The 13,130-nt window shown below is 48.8% G+C and overlaps 3 protein-coding genes across 4 annotated transcripts in view; 1 reads left to right on the top strand and 2 right to left on the bottom strand.

Moving 5' to 3' along the window:
- The window catches only part of LOC310851588 (sphingolipid delta(4)-desaturase/C4-monooxygenase DES2-like), a 113,460-nt gene that overhangs the window by 39,737 nt on the left and 60,593 nt on the right, over positions 1-13,130 (top strand). The window lies entirely within an intron of this gene.
- Positions 1-13,130, bottom strand: part of TBCB (tubulin folding cofactor B) — a 122,850-nt gene that overhangs the window by 90,347 nt on the left and 19,373 nt on the right. The gene's annotated exons all lie outside the window — the stretch shown is intronic.
- The window catches only part of WDR62 (WD repeat domain 62), a 28,139-nt gene continuing 19,405 nt past the window's right edge, over positions 4,397-13,130 (bottom strand). For both annotated transcript variants that reach the window (XM_083753613.1, XM_083753614.1), the window contains exons 22-30: positions 10,933-11,136; positions 9,920-10,062; positions 9,514-9,650; positions 8,633-8,764; positions 7,602-7,728; positions 7,418-7,523; positions 5,626-5,692; positions 5,272-5,357; positions 4,397-5,039 (exon numbers count right to left, since the gene is read on the bottom strand). In XM_083753613.1, the coding sequence (XP_083609739.1) occupies positions 4,773-5,039; positions 5,272-5,357; positions 5,626-5,692; positions 7,418-7,523; positions 7,602-7,728; positions 8,633-8,764; positions 9,514-9,650; positions 9,920-10,062; positions 10,933-11,136 (1,269 nt within the window). In that variant the 3' untranslated portion in view covers positions 4,397-4,772. The remainder of the gene's footprint in view (positions 5,040-5,271; positions 5,358-5,625; positions 5,693-7,417; positions 7,524-7,601; positions 7,729-8,632; positions 8,765-9,513; positions 9,651-9,919; positions 10,063-10,932; positions 11,137-13,130) is intronic.

The raw sequence follows: 13,130 nt of genomic DNA, 5'->3' as shown, positions 1-13,130 counted from the left end.
GTGTGAAAGAGGCTGGGCTGTTTACAAGAGCGACACTGGATATCTCGCGATTTGAATTAGTGTTGCGGGGCAGGTGTGTGTGTGCGCGTGTTCTGAATGCGAACCGAATTCCAGCTCCTTTGCATACTTTGTGCTCCTAACTGCAAAGGCAACAAGAGATCTCCATCCTCTCTATGCAAATTCTGCACTTCGCTATAGAGGGAAGAGTCGAGGACGGTTAGCCGGCTTGTCTCTTTGAACAGGACAGCTGCAGGAAACGGGCGATTCACCCGATACTCGATGGCAACAATGCTCAATCACATGCATCAAACTGGACATTGAAAAAGGCCAACCTGTTCACCACCAAAACACCATCAGTTGGCGTAGAATTTAATGACTGGGGAAAATTGGGCAGCTTTTTAAAAAAGTAACCTTTGCACACTAATGCAACACACCACTGTTAGATCTTTGCCTGTCCCCGGTGTGTTCTGAGGAGCGCACCATTATTATCATTATTATTAATCGAATTTATATACCGCCCTATACCTGGGGGTCTCAGGGCGGTTCACAGAATAAATCTATACCCATAATGCTGGAGGTCTACTGCTGTCAAGACATGCAGCATTTGACTAGATGGATCTATGACTTGACCCAATGTAAGACTGTTCTTTAACCAACACTTGCAACCAGAGGAGCACCACTAGCGGAAGATACTAATACTACACAGAGCAAGCGAAAAGGTTAAGTAGCCAGGCACTTCTAGCATCTTGTAACACTGCAGTCAGGACAGATATACAGTGGTACCTCGGGTTAAGAACTTAATTCATTCCGGAGGTCCGTTCTTAACCGGAAACTGTTCTTAACCTGAGGTACCACTTTAGCTAAAGTCGCCGCACCGCCAAAACGCGATTTCTGTTCTCATCCTGAAGCAAAGTTCTTAACCCGAGGTAATATTTCTGGGTTAGTGGAGTCTGTAACCTGAAGCGTCTGTAACCTGAAGTACCACAGTATTGGGATCAGAGTGCTGGCCAGAGCCATGGGTAATCATGTATGTATAATGCTACAGCATGAAAGCAATTTATTTTTGCAAAATAGACAGGTTATTAGAGAAACAAGGTGCTGTAAGAATAAATAACTATGTGATAAACTAGAGTTTAGGACATACACGCAACAGTTGGAACAGTTCAACAGTGAAGCCCATGAGAGAATGGTGGGTTCTGCCATACAGGATGTTCAAGCTCTGATTTCCTGCAATGAACCATGTTGGCAAAGGCTGGGTACGAGAAATGCCTTCCGTTAGGGATTGCAGGAAAAGACCTGCCAAGGAAATTCAGAAATATATTGATGTATGCGACAACGGCAGCAAGAGTCCTAATAGCACAAGGATGGAAGAACGAGGAAATCCCGACAAAAGAACAGTGGCAGGGGAAATGGATGGCCTATGCAGAACTGGCGAAATTGACATACAAACTGTGAGACAAGGACAACGGTGGCTTCAAAGAAGAATGGGAACTTTTTACAAATTACTTAAAATAACCAACAAAATGAATTGGACTCCTTGGCAGGTTTTGAATAAACACACACAATTTTTTTCCAGTAGCACCTTAAAGACCAACTAAGTCAGTTCTTGGTATGAGCTTTCGTGTGCATGCACACTTCTTCAGATACGAAGAACTGACTTAGTTGGTCTTTAAGGTTCTACTGGAAGGAATTTTTTTGTTTTGACTATGGCAGACCAACACGGCTACCTATCTGTAACACACAAATTTATTATTGTTAATGTAATAGATAGATAATTTAAGGATCTTTACAATTTCATAATATACAGATAATAATATGTGTTGAAAAACTGGAGATAAGAGCTGAGGGAAGTCTTGTAGGGGTTTCGTCTTGGGGAGGGGAGAAGGGGGAAAAGAGGGGAATGAGGATGATATGCTTTTGATCATTTGTTATGTTGAAATTATTAATAAAAATTATTTTTTTTCAAAAGAGAGAGAAATGCTTTCCTGCCACCACAGAAAAGGCCCACCCTGTGAGCAAGCCTGGGAGTGGGGGGGGGGGGGGTTTGGGCAGCCTGTTCCTGGTGGGTTTTTCCAGCACTTGATCCGGATGCTCGCAAGCAAACAAATCTCTCCTTTCAAACAGAGCCACATTTCCATGTCTCGCTCAGATTTGAATAAACCTGTTTCCATGGACAGCTTTCTGAGCAGTTTGATTTTATGCAGCCGACTCTCTCTCTCTCTCTCGGATTTTGATTAACAAACCATGCTGGAGAGTTCAACCGAGGTCTTACCTTGACTGTAACCGGGAGCTGCTGCAGAAAGTGGCCGTGGGACGTGCTCCTGATCAGGGTTCCAGACAAGACAGCCCGGCCATCTTCCAGGAGATTCCATCCCGTCCCTCACGCCTCCCATTTCCATATTTATTCCATAACTATCCCATATTTCCATCTGCTACCGAGTTCAAGAGCCTTGTATTAATTTACAAAGCCCTGAACAACTTTGGTCAAGCCTAACTGGGGGAATTTCCTGAACCCTTATATCCCAGCTCAATCACTGGGATCATAACTGGTCATTCCCCGAGTTGGCGAGGCTCATTTGGCAACAAGAAGGAACCGAGACTTTGGCCCTGTCATTGGCCCAGTCCTGTGGAACTCTCTGCCACTAGAGATTCAGCAGGAGCCTTCTGTTTTGACTTTTAAATGCTTGCTGAAATTTTTTTCCCCCAGCAGGTTTACGCAGGCAGTTGAGAATACACTGTACCTCAATAGTGAATTGATATCCGATCTTAATTTTTAATACTTCTTTACTGTATAGATTTATGTTTGTTGTTGTTTGTTATAGATTTATGTTTGTTGTAAGCTGCTTTCATATGTTTTTAAGAGATAACGGAAATAAAAGAAATAAATGTTCTCTTCTCAACAGTAGGTCTTAAGAACATGGAAGAGCCCTCCTGAGGCACACCAAAGATCCGTCTAGTCTCAATCTCTCTTTTCATGGTAAGAAGTGTAGGATCATGCTGCCCCCCCCCCCCGAGTCCAGTCCTAGTCAGCTGTTGCTAGGAATGTCAAAAGCTACCAAGTCAGACCATTGCACAAAACAAATGAAATACCGTGAAAATCCCTGAAATGAGAAGTAATCGACTAGAAATATTACCTTATGGAAATAAACTAAATAGTAAAAATCAAAAAGTTAAAGGACAAAATTAGAAAAACCTAAAATTGAGCAAAGCCTTAACGGGATGCCGGCTACAAACCTCGTTTCTCTGAACTATTCAGTTTCCTCAGAAGGAAATAGAAAAATCATAAACTTTAAATGACCAAAATTCAAAAAAAGGGGGTAGAACTCCCAAAAATTCTGAAGTATTATAATAGTTCAGTGAAATGAGGTTTGTAGTCGGCATCCCATTAAGGCTTTGCTCAATTTTAGGTTTTTCTAATTTTTTCCTTAAACTTGATTTTTACTATTTGGTTTATTTCCATAAGGTAATATTTCTAGTCGATTACTTCTCGTCTGAGGGATTTTCACAGTATTTAATTTGCTTTGTGCAATTTCTCGGTTCCGTGTCTGTCTTTTTTCTACCAAGTCAGAGCATGGCTCCATCAAGCTCAGTACTGTGGACACTAACTGGCAGCAACTCTCCAGGGTTTCAAAGATACCGTATTTTTCACTCCCTAAGGCACACCGGACCATAGGGCGCACCTAGTTTTCAGGGGGGGAAATAAAGGGGGAAAAATTATTTTCCCCCCCCAGCCCCAAAGAGCAAAGAAGTCAAGACAGCGAGCAGGATCCATCCCGCTGTCTGTCTTGGCTTCCTCTTTAGCCACGCACATCCTCTTCAGCCGGGAGAGGCTGCGCGTGGCTTTGGCAGAAGCCAAGAAGCGCTCCGAAGGTTTGCGGATAGCTGCCTGAAGCCTGGGGAGCGCAGCGGGAGTTGGCACTGTGCTCCCCAGGCTTCAGGCTTCAGGCTTCAGGCTGCTATCTGCAAGCTCCGAAGGCTTGCGGATAGCTTCCTGAAGCCTGGAGAGCGAGAGGGGTCGGTGCGCACCAACCCCTCTCTCTCTCCAGGCTTCAGGGAAAGCCTGCATTCGCTCCATAGGATGCACACACATCTCCCCTTCATTTTTGGAGGGGGGGGGGAATGCGTCCTATAGAGCGAAAAATATGGTAGTTCTCAGACCTGCCTGAAGTTGGCTCTGCAATGCTCCACTGTTGAGTTACAGCCCCACACACTCATATAAAGTCCATAAGCAGGATATAACTCCTGCTTGTTGCATAGGACTTCACCTTCCTCTCGCCCCCCCCCCCGCAGCTCTCTGTGTGCCCCCACAAATCTGGGAGCAGATCTGGAAAGCATGAAGGGGGATGAAGACTGCTCACTCAGCAATGAGTCCCAATCAACACACACACAAACACACTTTTCAAAATCTAATACAATTTTATTAATTCTCAAAACCAAGAAAAAAACAGCAAACGTTTAAGAACCGCTGTTGCAAACATTCTTATAAAGAATGTTTTTTGTAAGAGGTCTCTGGGAAAAGCTAAAAAAACCCAACTTGTCAGTATTGGCTTCCAGGGAGAAAATGGTGTGTGTGTGTGTGTGTGTGTGTGTGTGTGTGTGTGTGGATGCACAGGAAATAGAGACTAGAGTTATAAACGCTAATCTGTTCCCTTCTTGACTGCTGTTAACTCCTCAGGAGTCACACGGAAGTTAATGGGCACGTTCTCTTGAGCTCAGCGCCGCAATAAAGTTTGTTTAGGGTCGGGGCAGACGTATCCCTTGCCTGGGGCGATTCAGGCGACGTCCGCCTTGTGGGTTTCCTCCAGCTTCTTCTGGACCATGTTCAGCAGCGAGTCGGAGTAATGCTTCAGGAGAGAGCGGGTCTCGCTGTCCTGAAGGCGCTTCTGCCAGGGCGAGGGGCTGTCCGTGGCTGTTGCCGCGTCTGCGTTGCTCTTGATCGCTCGGGAGTCCAGCTCCTGTTTCATCCAGGAGAAAGTGCTAAGCAGCCGGTTCTTTACGTGGAGAAGCTCCTCCTCCGTGGAGTCGCTGCAGGAGGTCACCTGCACAGCAAAAGGACAAATGCTTTCACACCCAGGATTCGCACCCGTGTCCGAAACTGGGCTGGGACAAGGATGCCAGGGACCCACACCACCACAACAGTACCCCACAGCCCTATATAAACCATATCCTAGACATTTGACAGGATAATCTGATGATCCCCCCAAAAAATATGTAGATGGAGAAGAATTTTTTGGAAAAGTTCTGATGTTGCGGCCTTTTCCTATATCTTACCTTATCGTAAAGCTGCAAAGTCTCTTGAAACTTGGTGCACAAAGGCTGCAGGTTTATTTCAAAGTTTTTGACCAGGACCTGTGATTCTAAGAACATAGGGAGGGGGCGGGAAGAGAGAGATTTCTACATTTGGAGCCTTCCTAGAAGGGGAAGCGGGGAGCACACCCAACAGCATTCTTCAGTTGAGAACTGATTGCATCAACTGGCATTTCTGGAAATCCGCCCTACGCAGCGGCAGAGTCAAATCCACACCCTGCAGCAGCGAACGTTTCTCCACAACGGGGAACGGTAACAGTTCCTGCCATGCTACATGACAAACCTGCTGCAAACGCAACATTCCAGAAAGTTTCCTACCTGAGGCGACGAACGCTCTGGCGTCAAGCTTTTCCTTCAGCTCACAGCTGGTTTCTTCAGAAAGTTTCTAAAGCAGTTACATCATAGATTGTTAGAAACCAAAACCCCGGGCTGCAAGTTTAAAAGCATTGCAGATGCCCCAAACCCAAGGTCCTTGCCTGCAAAATACCTAGCCACCATTTCCCATGCATCGACTCTGAGGCCGGAGAGTTTGGGCATTTCAGCAGGCTATAGAGGTGCCAGCGCAGCATTCGCCAATCTGGTACCCTCTGGAGCTTCCAGACTACAACTCCCATCAGCCCCAGCCAGCGCAGCTGCATCAGTGTAACAAGGAATGCACTGGGAATTTCACACACACTAAACAGTTGCGGGGGTTACGTTCCAGTTAAACTGCTTTCAAGTCATTGACGTTTGCAAATGTGGAAGGATCAAAGAAAAGCCTTATTTACATCTCTGAACTGGGCACATGAAGCTGCCTTTGAGGACATCAATTTGTCTAGACCAGGGGTGGCCAACTCCCATGAGACTGTGATCTACTTTCACAATTAAAATCTGGCAGTAATTGACCCATTTTTTAGGGGTTCAGATCAAAGTTGTGGAGATTTTTTGGGGGAGGGAATATGCCCCGTTTTTGGGGGGCTAAGGGATTTTGTGCAGCTCTTCTAAGGGAGGAATAGAAGCAGCCACTGACCTCACGATCGCTGGCCAGATAACAGCCTCCCTTTCTAAACTCCGGCTTCCCTTCTGTAACAAATGGAGGCCGGTGCAGGGAGAGGGGCTGGGGCCGGAAGGGGGCCAACGATCGACTGTGATCTACCAAAACCTTGCAGGGATCAACCAGTAGATTGCAATCGACGTGTTGGACATCGCTGATCTAGACGACAGCCTTGTAGGGTCTTTTCCGAGACCACATAACACCGGTCCTGAAAGACCTACATTGGCTCCCAGGACGTTTCCGAGCACAATTCAAAGTGTTGGTGCTGACCTTGAAAGCCCTAAATGGCCTCGGTCCTGTATACCTAAAGGCAGAGGCGGAGGAAGCCTCTAAGTCAACCGGTGTGGGGCACCGGGGGCGGGGCAAACTGTACGGGCTGCCACTCAAGCACTGTCTGTATGAGCTGCCGCACACTTGGTGCCTGTACCCTTGGCCACTCTACAGCTGGGGGGAGGCAGTGGACCATCTTGTAACCCCCCCCCCCAGGGTGGCACCCGGGGCGGACCGCCCCCTTGCCCTCCCTTATTACGTCCCTGCCTGAAGGAGCGTCTCCACCCCCATTGTTCAGCCCAGACACTGAGATCCAGCTCCGAGGGCCTTCTGGCGGTTACCTCCCTGCGAGAAGTGAAGCTACAGGGAACCAGGGAGAGGGCCTTCTTGGTGGTGGCACCCACCCTGTGCAACGCCCTCCCTTCAGATGTCAAGGAAATAAACAACTACCTGTTTAGAAGACATCTAAAGGCAGCCCTGTTTAGGGAAGTTTTTAATGACTGATGTTTAATGTATTTTTAATCTTTTGTTGGAAGCCGCCCAGAGTGGCTGGGGAAACCCAGCCAGATGGGCGGGGTATAAATAATAAATTATTATAATATTATTATTATTATTATTTTCCAGTGTGGTTACCAGAGATCTTTTAACTGGAAATTCCCTTCTGCCTGCAGAGCCCCTGTTCCGCTGCCACTAAGTCGTGGCTGTGCCCAATCTTCACAGAAGGGCTGGGAGACAAGACGTCTGCCAAGATGCAAAAGGGAACAGCTGAGCCCAGTGGCTCATCCTTGACTCAGGCGGTCAACTTGCCTCTGGTTTCTTGTGCTCGCCCGACAGGAGACTCTCCTCCGCCAGCTGATCTGCAGCAGCGGCCTGAGAGTGCTGACGGAGCCTCGGAAGAAAGGGAGCTGCAAACCTGTGTGAAAGGAACACAGCCGTTCAGATGGTTCTTTCATGAATGCAGGGTTTAAAATATAGATATGTATCTGCCCACCTGCTGTTTTTTTGGCAGCTGGAGAGAAAACGGGTAGATATGCTCAGGCGAGGATTCTGGAACAAGGCCGCCTCCTCCTCTTCCTCCTCCGGCGCCTTCAGATCTTTTAGGCAGCCTTCAAACTTTTCTGCATCAAAAAGGGGAGACCAAGCGGGAGATTTCCCAAGTTCCTGACACAGCCAGTGTGGAGTAGGACTTGGGAGACCAGGGTTCAAATCCCCACCTGGCCAGGGTGGCCTTGGACCAGTCCCTGCCTCTCAGCCTAGCCCACCTCACAGGGTTGTTGTGGTGGTTAAGTGGGGAGAGGGAGAGCCATGCACCCCACCTTCAGCTCCTTGGAGGAAAAGCTGGGAGATAAATACAGCTAATAATATCACCAACCAGCAGTAGCTGAAAAGTGAATACTGACAAACACACGAAATGACCTCTAATCTGCCGTCAAAGTGCCAGTGGCCTGCCAAGGGGTTTGTTACTTGGTCAGTGACTCAAAAGAACAGCACCCTGAGAAATTGCCCCTATGCGCCTCCGGCTGTGCCTATTAGGCGAGGGGTTCTTGCTTGTGGGAAGAGCACAGCCGCTGTGCCGTTCGGTGTCAGTACGCCTTGCAACCGGTGTCAGCGACTGGCCTCAATAGCTGGTTCTGCCCCGACTGGGCTAGGTGAGCGGGGCACTTCCAGAGACCTTCCAATCCTGGAAAGTAGGTCTCAGTGCACTGGACTCACAACTGTGCATTGTGAGCACCAGACTCAGCAGAGTATAAACAACGCGGAAGCTAGCTGTGCAGCCTAACTTCTTTCATTTCTAATAGCTACTACAAACTAAACTACTGGCTTGCATGAGAGTTACAGCTCTCACTCAGCCATCTAGTCACTACATAGATAACACACAGAGACATGCAGTCAGTCAGGAGCGGAAGAAGCGAAGAGCATTTTCTGCCTCCTCCTTTCTCAACCATAGCAGGAGATTCTCGCAATGGGGGGGGGGGGGGGGAAATATCAACATTTGGCTCATTGCCGCAGCTCTGGCCTTGCCTTCTGCCTGGGCATCAGCCAGCGTCTCAAAGTGATTCCGGAGGTATTTCTCCTGCTCGGGGGTTTGGGGCAAAGAGCTGGTCTGCTGGAAGTTCTCATCCACGTCGGTCATTTCTGTTTCCGCCTCCGAAACTACAAAGCCAGGGCCGGGGGGAAGGAAAGGAAGAAAAAGCTGAGAGGAGAGCTCCGTTTGCAGACTACAAAGCCATTCTGGATTCTGGGCCAAGCACTGGCTTCTTCTCCCACCCAAATCTCCTGGATCACCTGGCACAGGAATGAACTTGGGATGGCTCAGTCCGCAGAGCACGAGACGCTTAAACACAGGGCTGCGGGTTCGAGACTCACATTGGGCAAGATTCCCGCATGGCTGGGGGTTGGACTAGATGACCCTCATGGTCCCTTCCCACTCTGCAATTCTATGCTGCTTCTCCTTTCCCTGACTCTCCCTTTCCTGCAAACACACACCTCATTCCCTACAGCTGACTTATAGAGGATGGGGGAAGGTCTCATCCTGCAGCTCTGAGTCCCTTTTTCCTCACCTGCTGCCTTTTATGCAGGATCGTTTTGGGGGAGGGCTGTGACAACCATGAGAGCAGATTCCCTTCCCGCTGCCCCCTCTACCAGCCCAATTTGTAGGGTGCGGACAGAGGCCGAGGCAGGCTGCATCCCCTTCACCTCTTCTTGGGCACAGCAGACAGCTCCCCCTCACCTGCCCTTGGGGGTTCAAGGGCCAGGTCTTCCTGCTTCATTGGGCCCTGGAAATTGGCACTAATTGGGCAGGGGTGGGGGCACAATGGCCAGCTGAGAGGGGAGAGCCCTTCTGCAGCTCAAGCACCAAAAAAAATACCCCAGATGTGAGCAGAAATCGCCTTTCAGACTACCTTCTTGCTGGTGGCTGAAAGCAGAGACCTCTGAATCCAAGGAAGTCACAGAGTAGATTTTGTCTGGCAGCTTCTCCTTGGTATTTGCCACTTCCTTCTGGTACGCCGGCTGAAGGAGCAGCTCCTTCATGTAGCTCCTTTAAAGAAAGGTTAAAAGTGCCGGTGATTCTTGTGGGGTGGAGAGAAAAGCCTTCATCCATCAGTTCAAGCTTCTTTCAAAACTTCAAGGGCAGAGGGCAGCAGAACGGGGTGTGCCCTTGAGATGTCTCCAGCCAAATCCAAACCAGATCTGGCTCTCCCCCTCTGTAAGTCCTGCAGCTCTACCCTAAGCGCATTTACTCGACGGTAAGCCTGCAGGTTTCAAGGGCAGCTCCTCCCAGGCCAGGTTCTCCAAGCGAGGACTGACCTTTCGCTCTCAGGGGTCTTGCTGCCCGTCTGTTCGGGGCACAGGCTGTCCCCACTGATTTCAAGCTCTTCTTTCGCCTCATCATCAGAGGACAGATCTGACTGCTGGAAATCTTCAATGATGTTGCTGGGGTAGTCCTTGGCCTGGAGGGAAAACCAAAAATAGCCCGTGAAAAGGGAATTAGTCCCTGTGACTCTCCCCTCCAATGTTTTAAGAGGATTCAGAGACAGCAGAAAAGATGGAAGCAAGAAATGTTCTGGAGCCGGAATATCCAAGGGCTGCAGAGTGGTTCCAAAATAAGTTTAAAGGAGCATGGAAGCTCTCATCGATGGATCGACTCCAGGTTCAATCAAACTAAAAAAAAAAAAAAATCACAAAGGCTAACTGGAAAATCTGCTTGTCCCCTTGAGGAAACCCAAGGCAGCCGCACCCGCCAATAATCGGGTTTTGTAAGAGTACCTGCCTTGTTTGGTTGGTTTGTGTGCTGTTAAAAGCTGTGGAGCAGATGCAGGTTCTGCTGCAAGAAGCCACAAGCCCCCTGGCGCAAGCAAGAGCCACGGAAGCACATCCAAAGTACAGCCCAAGAGGGAAATATTTCTCCCTGCTTCCCAGGTGGGTGGGGGCTCATTGGTGAAAGGAGAGGAACTCTACCCACACGGAAAGGCACACACATAGCATGCTCCAGGAAAAAGTACCATCCCTGAAAATTAGTGCCAATAAATAATAATAATAATAATAATAATAATAATAATAATAATAATAATTTTATTCATTCATTCATTCATTCGTACATACATACATACATACATACATACCCCGCCCATCTGGATGAGTTTTCCCAGCCACTCTGGGCGGCTCCCAATCAAGTATTAAAAACAGTACAGCATTCCAAGGCTTGTCCCTGGCCTTCTATCCCTGGACTCAAAGGACATGGGGTCTGAGGGCGCGGGGGTGCAGGTGGACAGCAAAGTCGACCTAAGTTAAGCCCCTTGTACCAAGTAAACTTTTCTCACCTCCGAGAGCAGCCGATTCAGATTCTGTGGTTCCAGCTTGCTGTCATGCAGGCTGCTGTTTTTAATTGGGGTGAAGTAATTCAGGTCTGCATCCAGCATGGTCTTAATGGGCTCTTTGGTGGCACGTTCTGCCCATCGCCCTTGCGGCTGATAACTCACCCTGGAGTTGAAGGTGGCAGTGTCCGCATTATCTGCCTCTCCAAGCTAGAGAGAGGAAAGTTGAGAGGAAGTGTGTGTGTGTGTCTTCATGCCACTCATGTGGTTGGGATAAAAATCGCCAAGTCAGAGAATTAATCATGGATGGGTTGATGGCTAGCAGTTGGTGTTTTGTAACCCACCCCAACCTACAATAATAATAATTAATAATAATAATTTATCTTTTCTACCCCGCCCATCTGGCCGGGCCTCCCTAGCCACTCTGGGCGGCTCCCAACAGAATATTAAAAACATGATGAAACATTGAACTTTAAAAACTTCCCAATACAGGACTGCCTTCAGATGTCTTCTAAAAGTTGGATAGTTGTTTATTTCCTTGACATCTGATGGGAGGGTGTTCCACAGGGCGGACACCACCACCAAGAAGGCCCTCTGCCTGGTTCAAATACTTCACTTGCCTCCTTTGCCTTGATTTGCAGAACATTTGGAGACCCACAGATCACAGTAGAAGCCCCCCCCCCATTTGATTATCACCACATTGAAGAGGACCATTTGCCTCTCTGCAGGACCCAGCAAGAATGGTTCTTGTTTTCATCCTATCAAAGCAAAACTTGCACCAACAACCCACCCAACTGCTTAGCTGTCAAAGCTGGAGAACTGGAACTCCTTTCATTTTTGGAGCAGCAGTTAGTTTCTGCTGCCTGTGGTTAAGCATGCAAAAATAACTGCAGTTCATGCTAACCTGGATGGATAGAGAGAACCATAGCTGTCAACTTACAGATTTGAAAATAAGGGAGCAGCAGCCTCAAAAATAAGGGACCAGCAGCCAAAATAGGGGATTTTCCTGGCACAGGTATGTTCAACTTCTGAGCCCCTCCGAGCCAAAGGCAGAAAGCCCAGCCAGCAGCCAAACGAAGCCTCAAGCGGTGGTTCCCACAGCGCAGCAACCCGGCAAAGGGGATGCAGCAAGGAAAACCACCGTCACCTCTCCGCTGGGAAGCGCTGAGCAAAAGTGAGTCCCCAGGCAAGGCGGCCGATTTGATTGGCACAAGGCATGCAAGCTCCACCCCCCAGTCGTTCTCCGGCTCCTTATTGGGTGAGCAACGCAGCCAAGCAACCCAGTTGGAGCCTCCCTCCTCCCTGGCCGGCAGGGAGGGAGGGAGAGGAGCTGCTTCCTTGGAAACCCGGGAAATTGAAGGGACATCATCCATAAGGGAGAGCAGCGGGACACGGCGCTGGGATAAGGGACGGTTGACAGCCATGGAGAGAACCCTTTGTCTCTTAGCCACGGGTTAAGTCGTTGGCAGCGGCCCCGTTTGGACGTCCCGCTAAGCCACACCACAAGCTCCGGACGACAGAGGGGATGGGAGCATTTTCATGCTGGCACGGCACAAAAGCGAAGCCAAGGCTTGGCTTTGTGGGTCATCCAAACCTGACACCCTCCTTCACCCTGATCTGCAGCCAAGGCCCAAGGAGTGGAACAAAGCCACCCCTGCTAACAACACCTATTTCATTATCATTTCCCATGCCCTGGGCTCAGGACCAAAAGAGCACTTTCTGCAGTATCAGCCAACACTTGTTTGGAGATCTGCAGGAGAAGCCAGGTTTTTGGCACACTCAGTGATTGATTTCGGTGCTGGTGCACGTCACACGAGACAAGGCCTTCTCGGTGGTGGCACCCCAGCTATGGAAGTCCCTCCCTCCTGAGGTCAGATGGTCCTCCCTGTTATCAGATGGCAACTGACAGACCTTTGGAGCATAATACGAGTGACACCATTTGTATTGTCTAATGCCGACTTGTCTGCTGTACTTTGTACTGTGATTTTACGTTTCTTTTTAATGCTGCACCTTGGTTGTTAGATGCCCTGGGCAAGATATAGGAAATTAATGACAACAAGAAGAACGTTGGTTACTGGGATTCTACGCCTCATAATCCAGCCATGGTTAGCCTGGTGCCCTCCAGCTGCTTTGGATTACAACTCCCATCAGCCCCAGTCAGCTGTGTCAGCCAGGGCTGATGGGAGTTGTAGTCCAAAATACGC

This window comes from Podarcis gaigeae (genome assembly GCF_964106915.1).
Source record: "Podarcis gaigeae genome assembly, chromosome: 8".
In the NCBI taxonomy this organism is placed as follows: domain Eukaryota; kingdom Metazoa; phylum Chordata; class Lepidosauria; order Squamata; family Lacertidae; genus Podarcis; species Podarcis gaigeae.
Note: the sequence above shows the minus strand (reverse complement) of the source record. Positions and strands in the feature narration are given on the sequence as shown.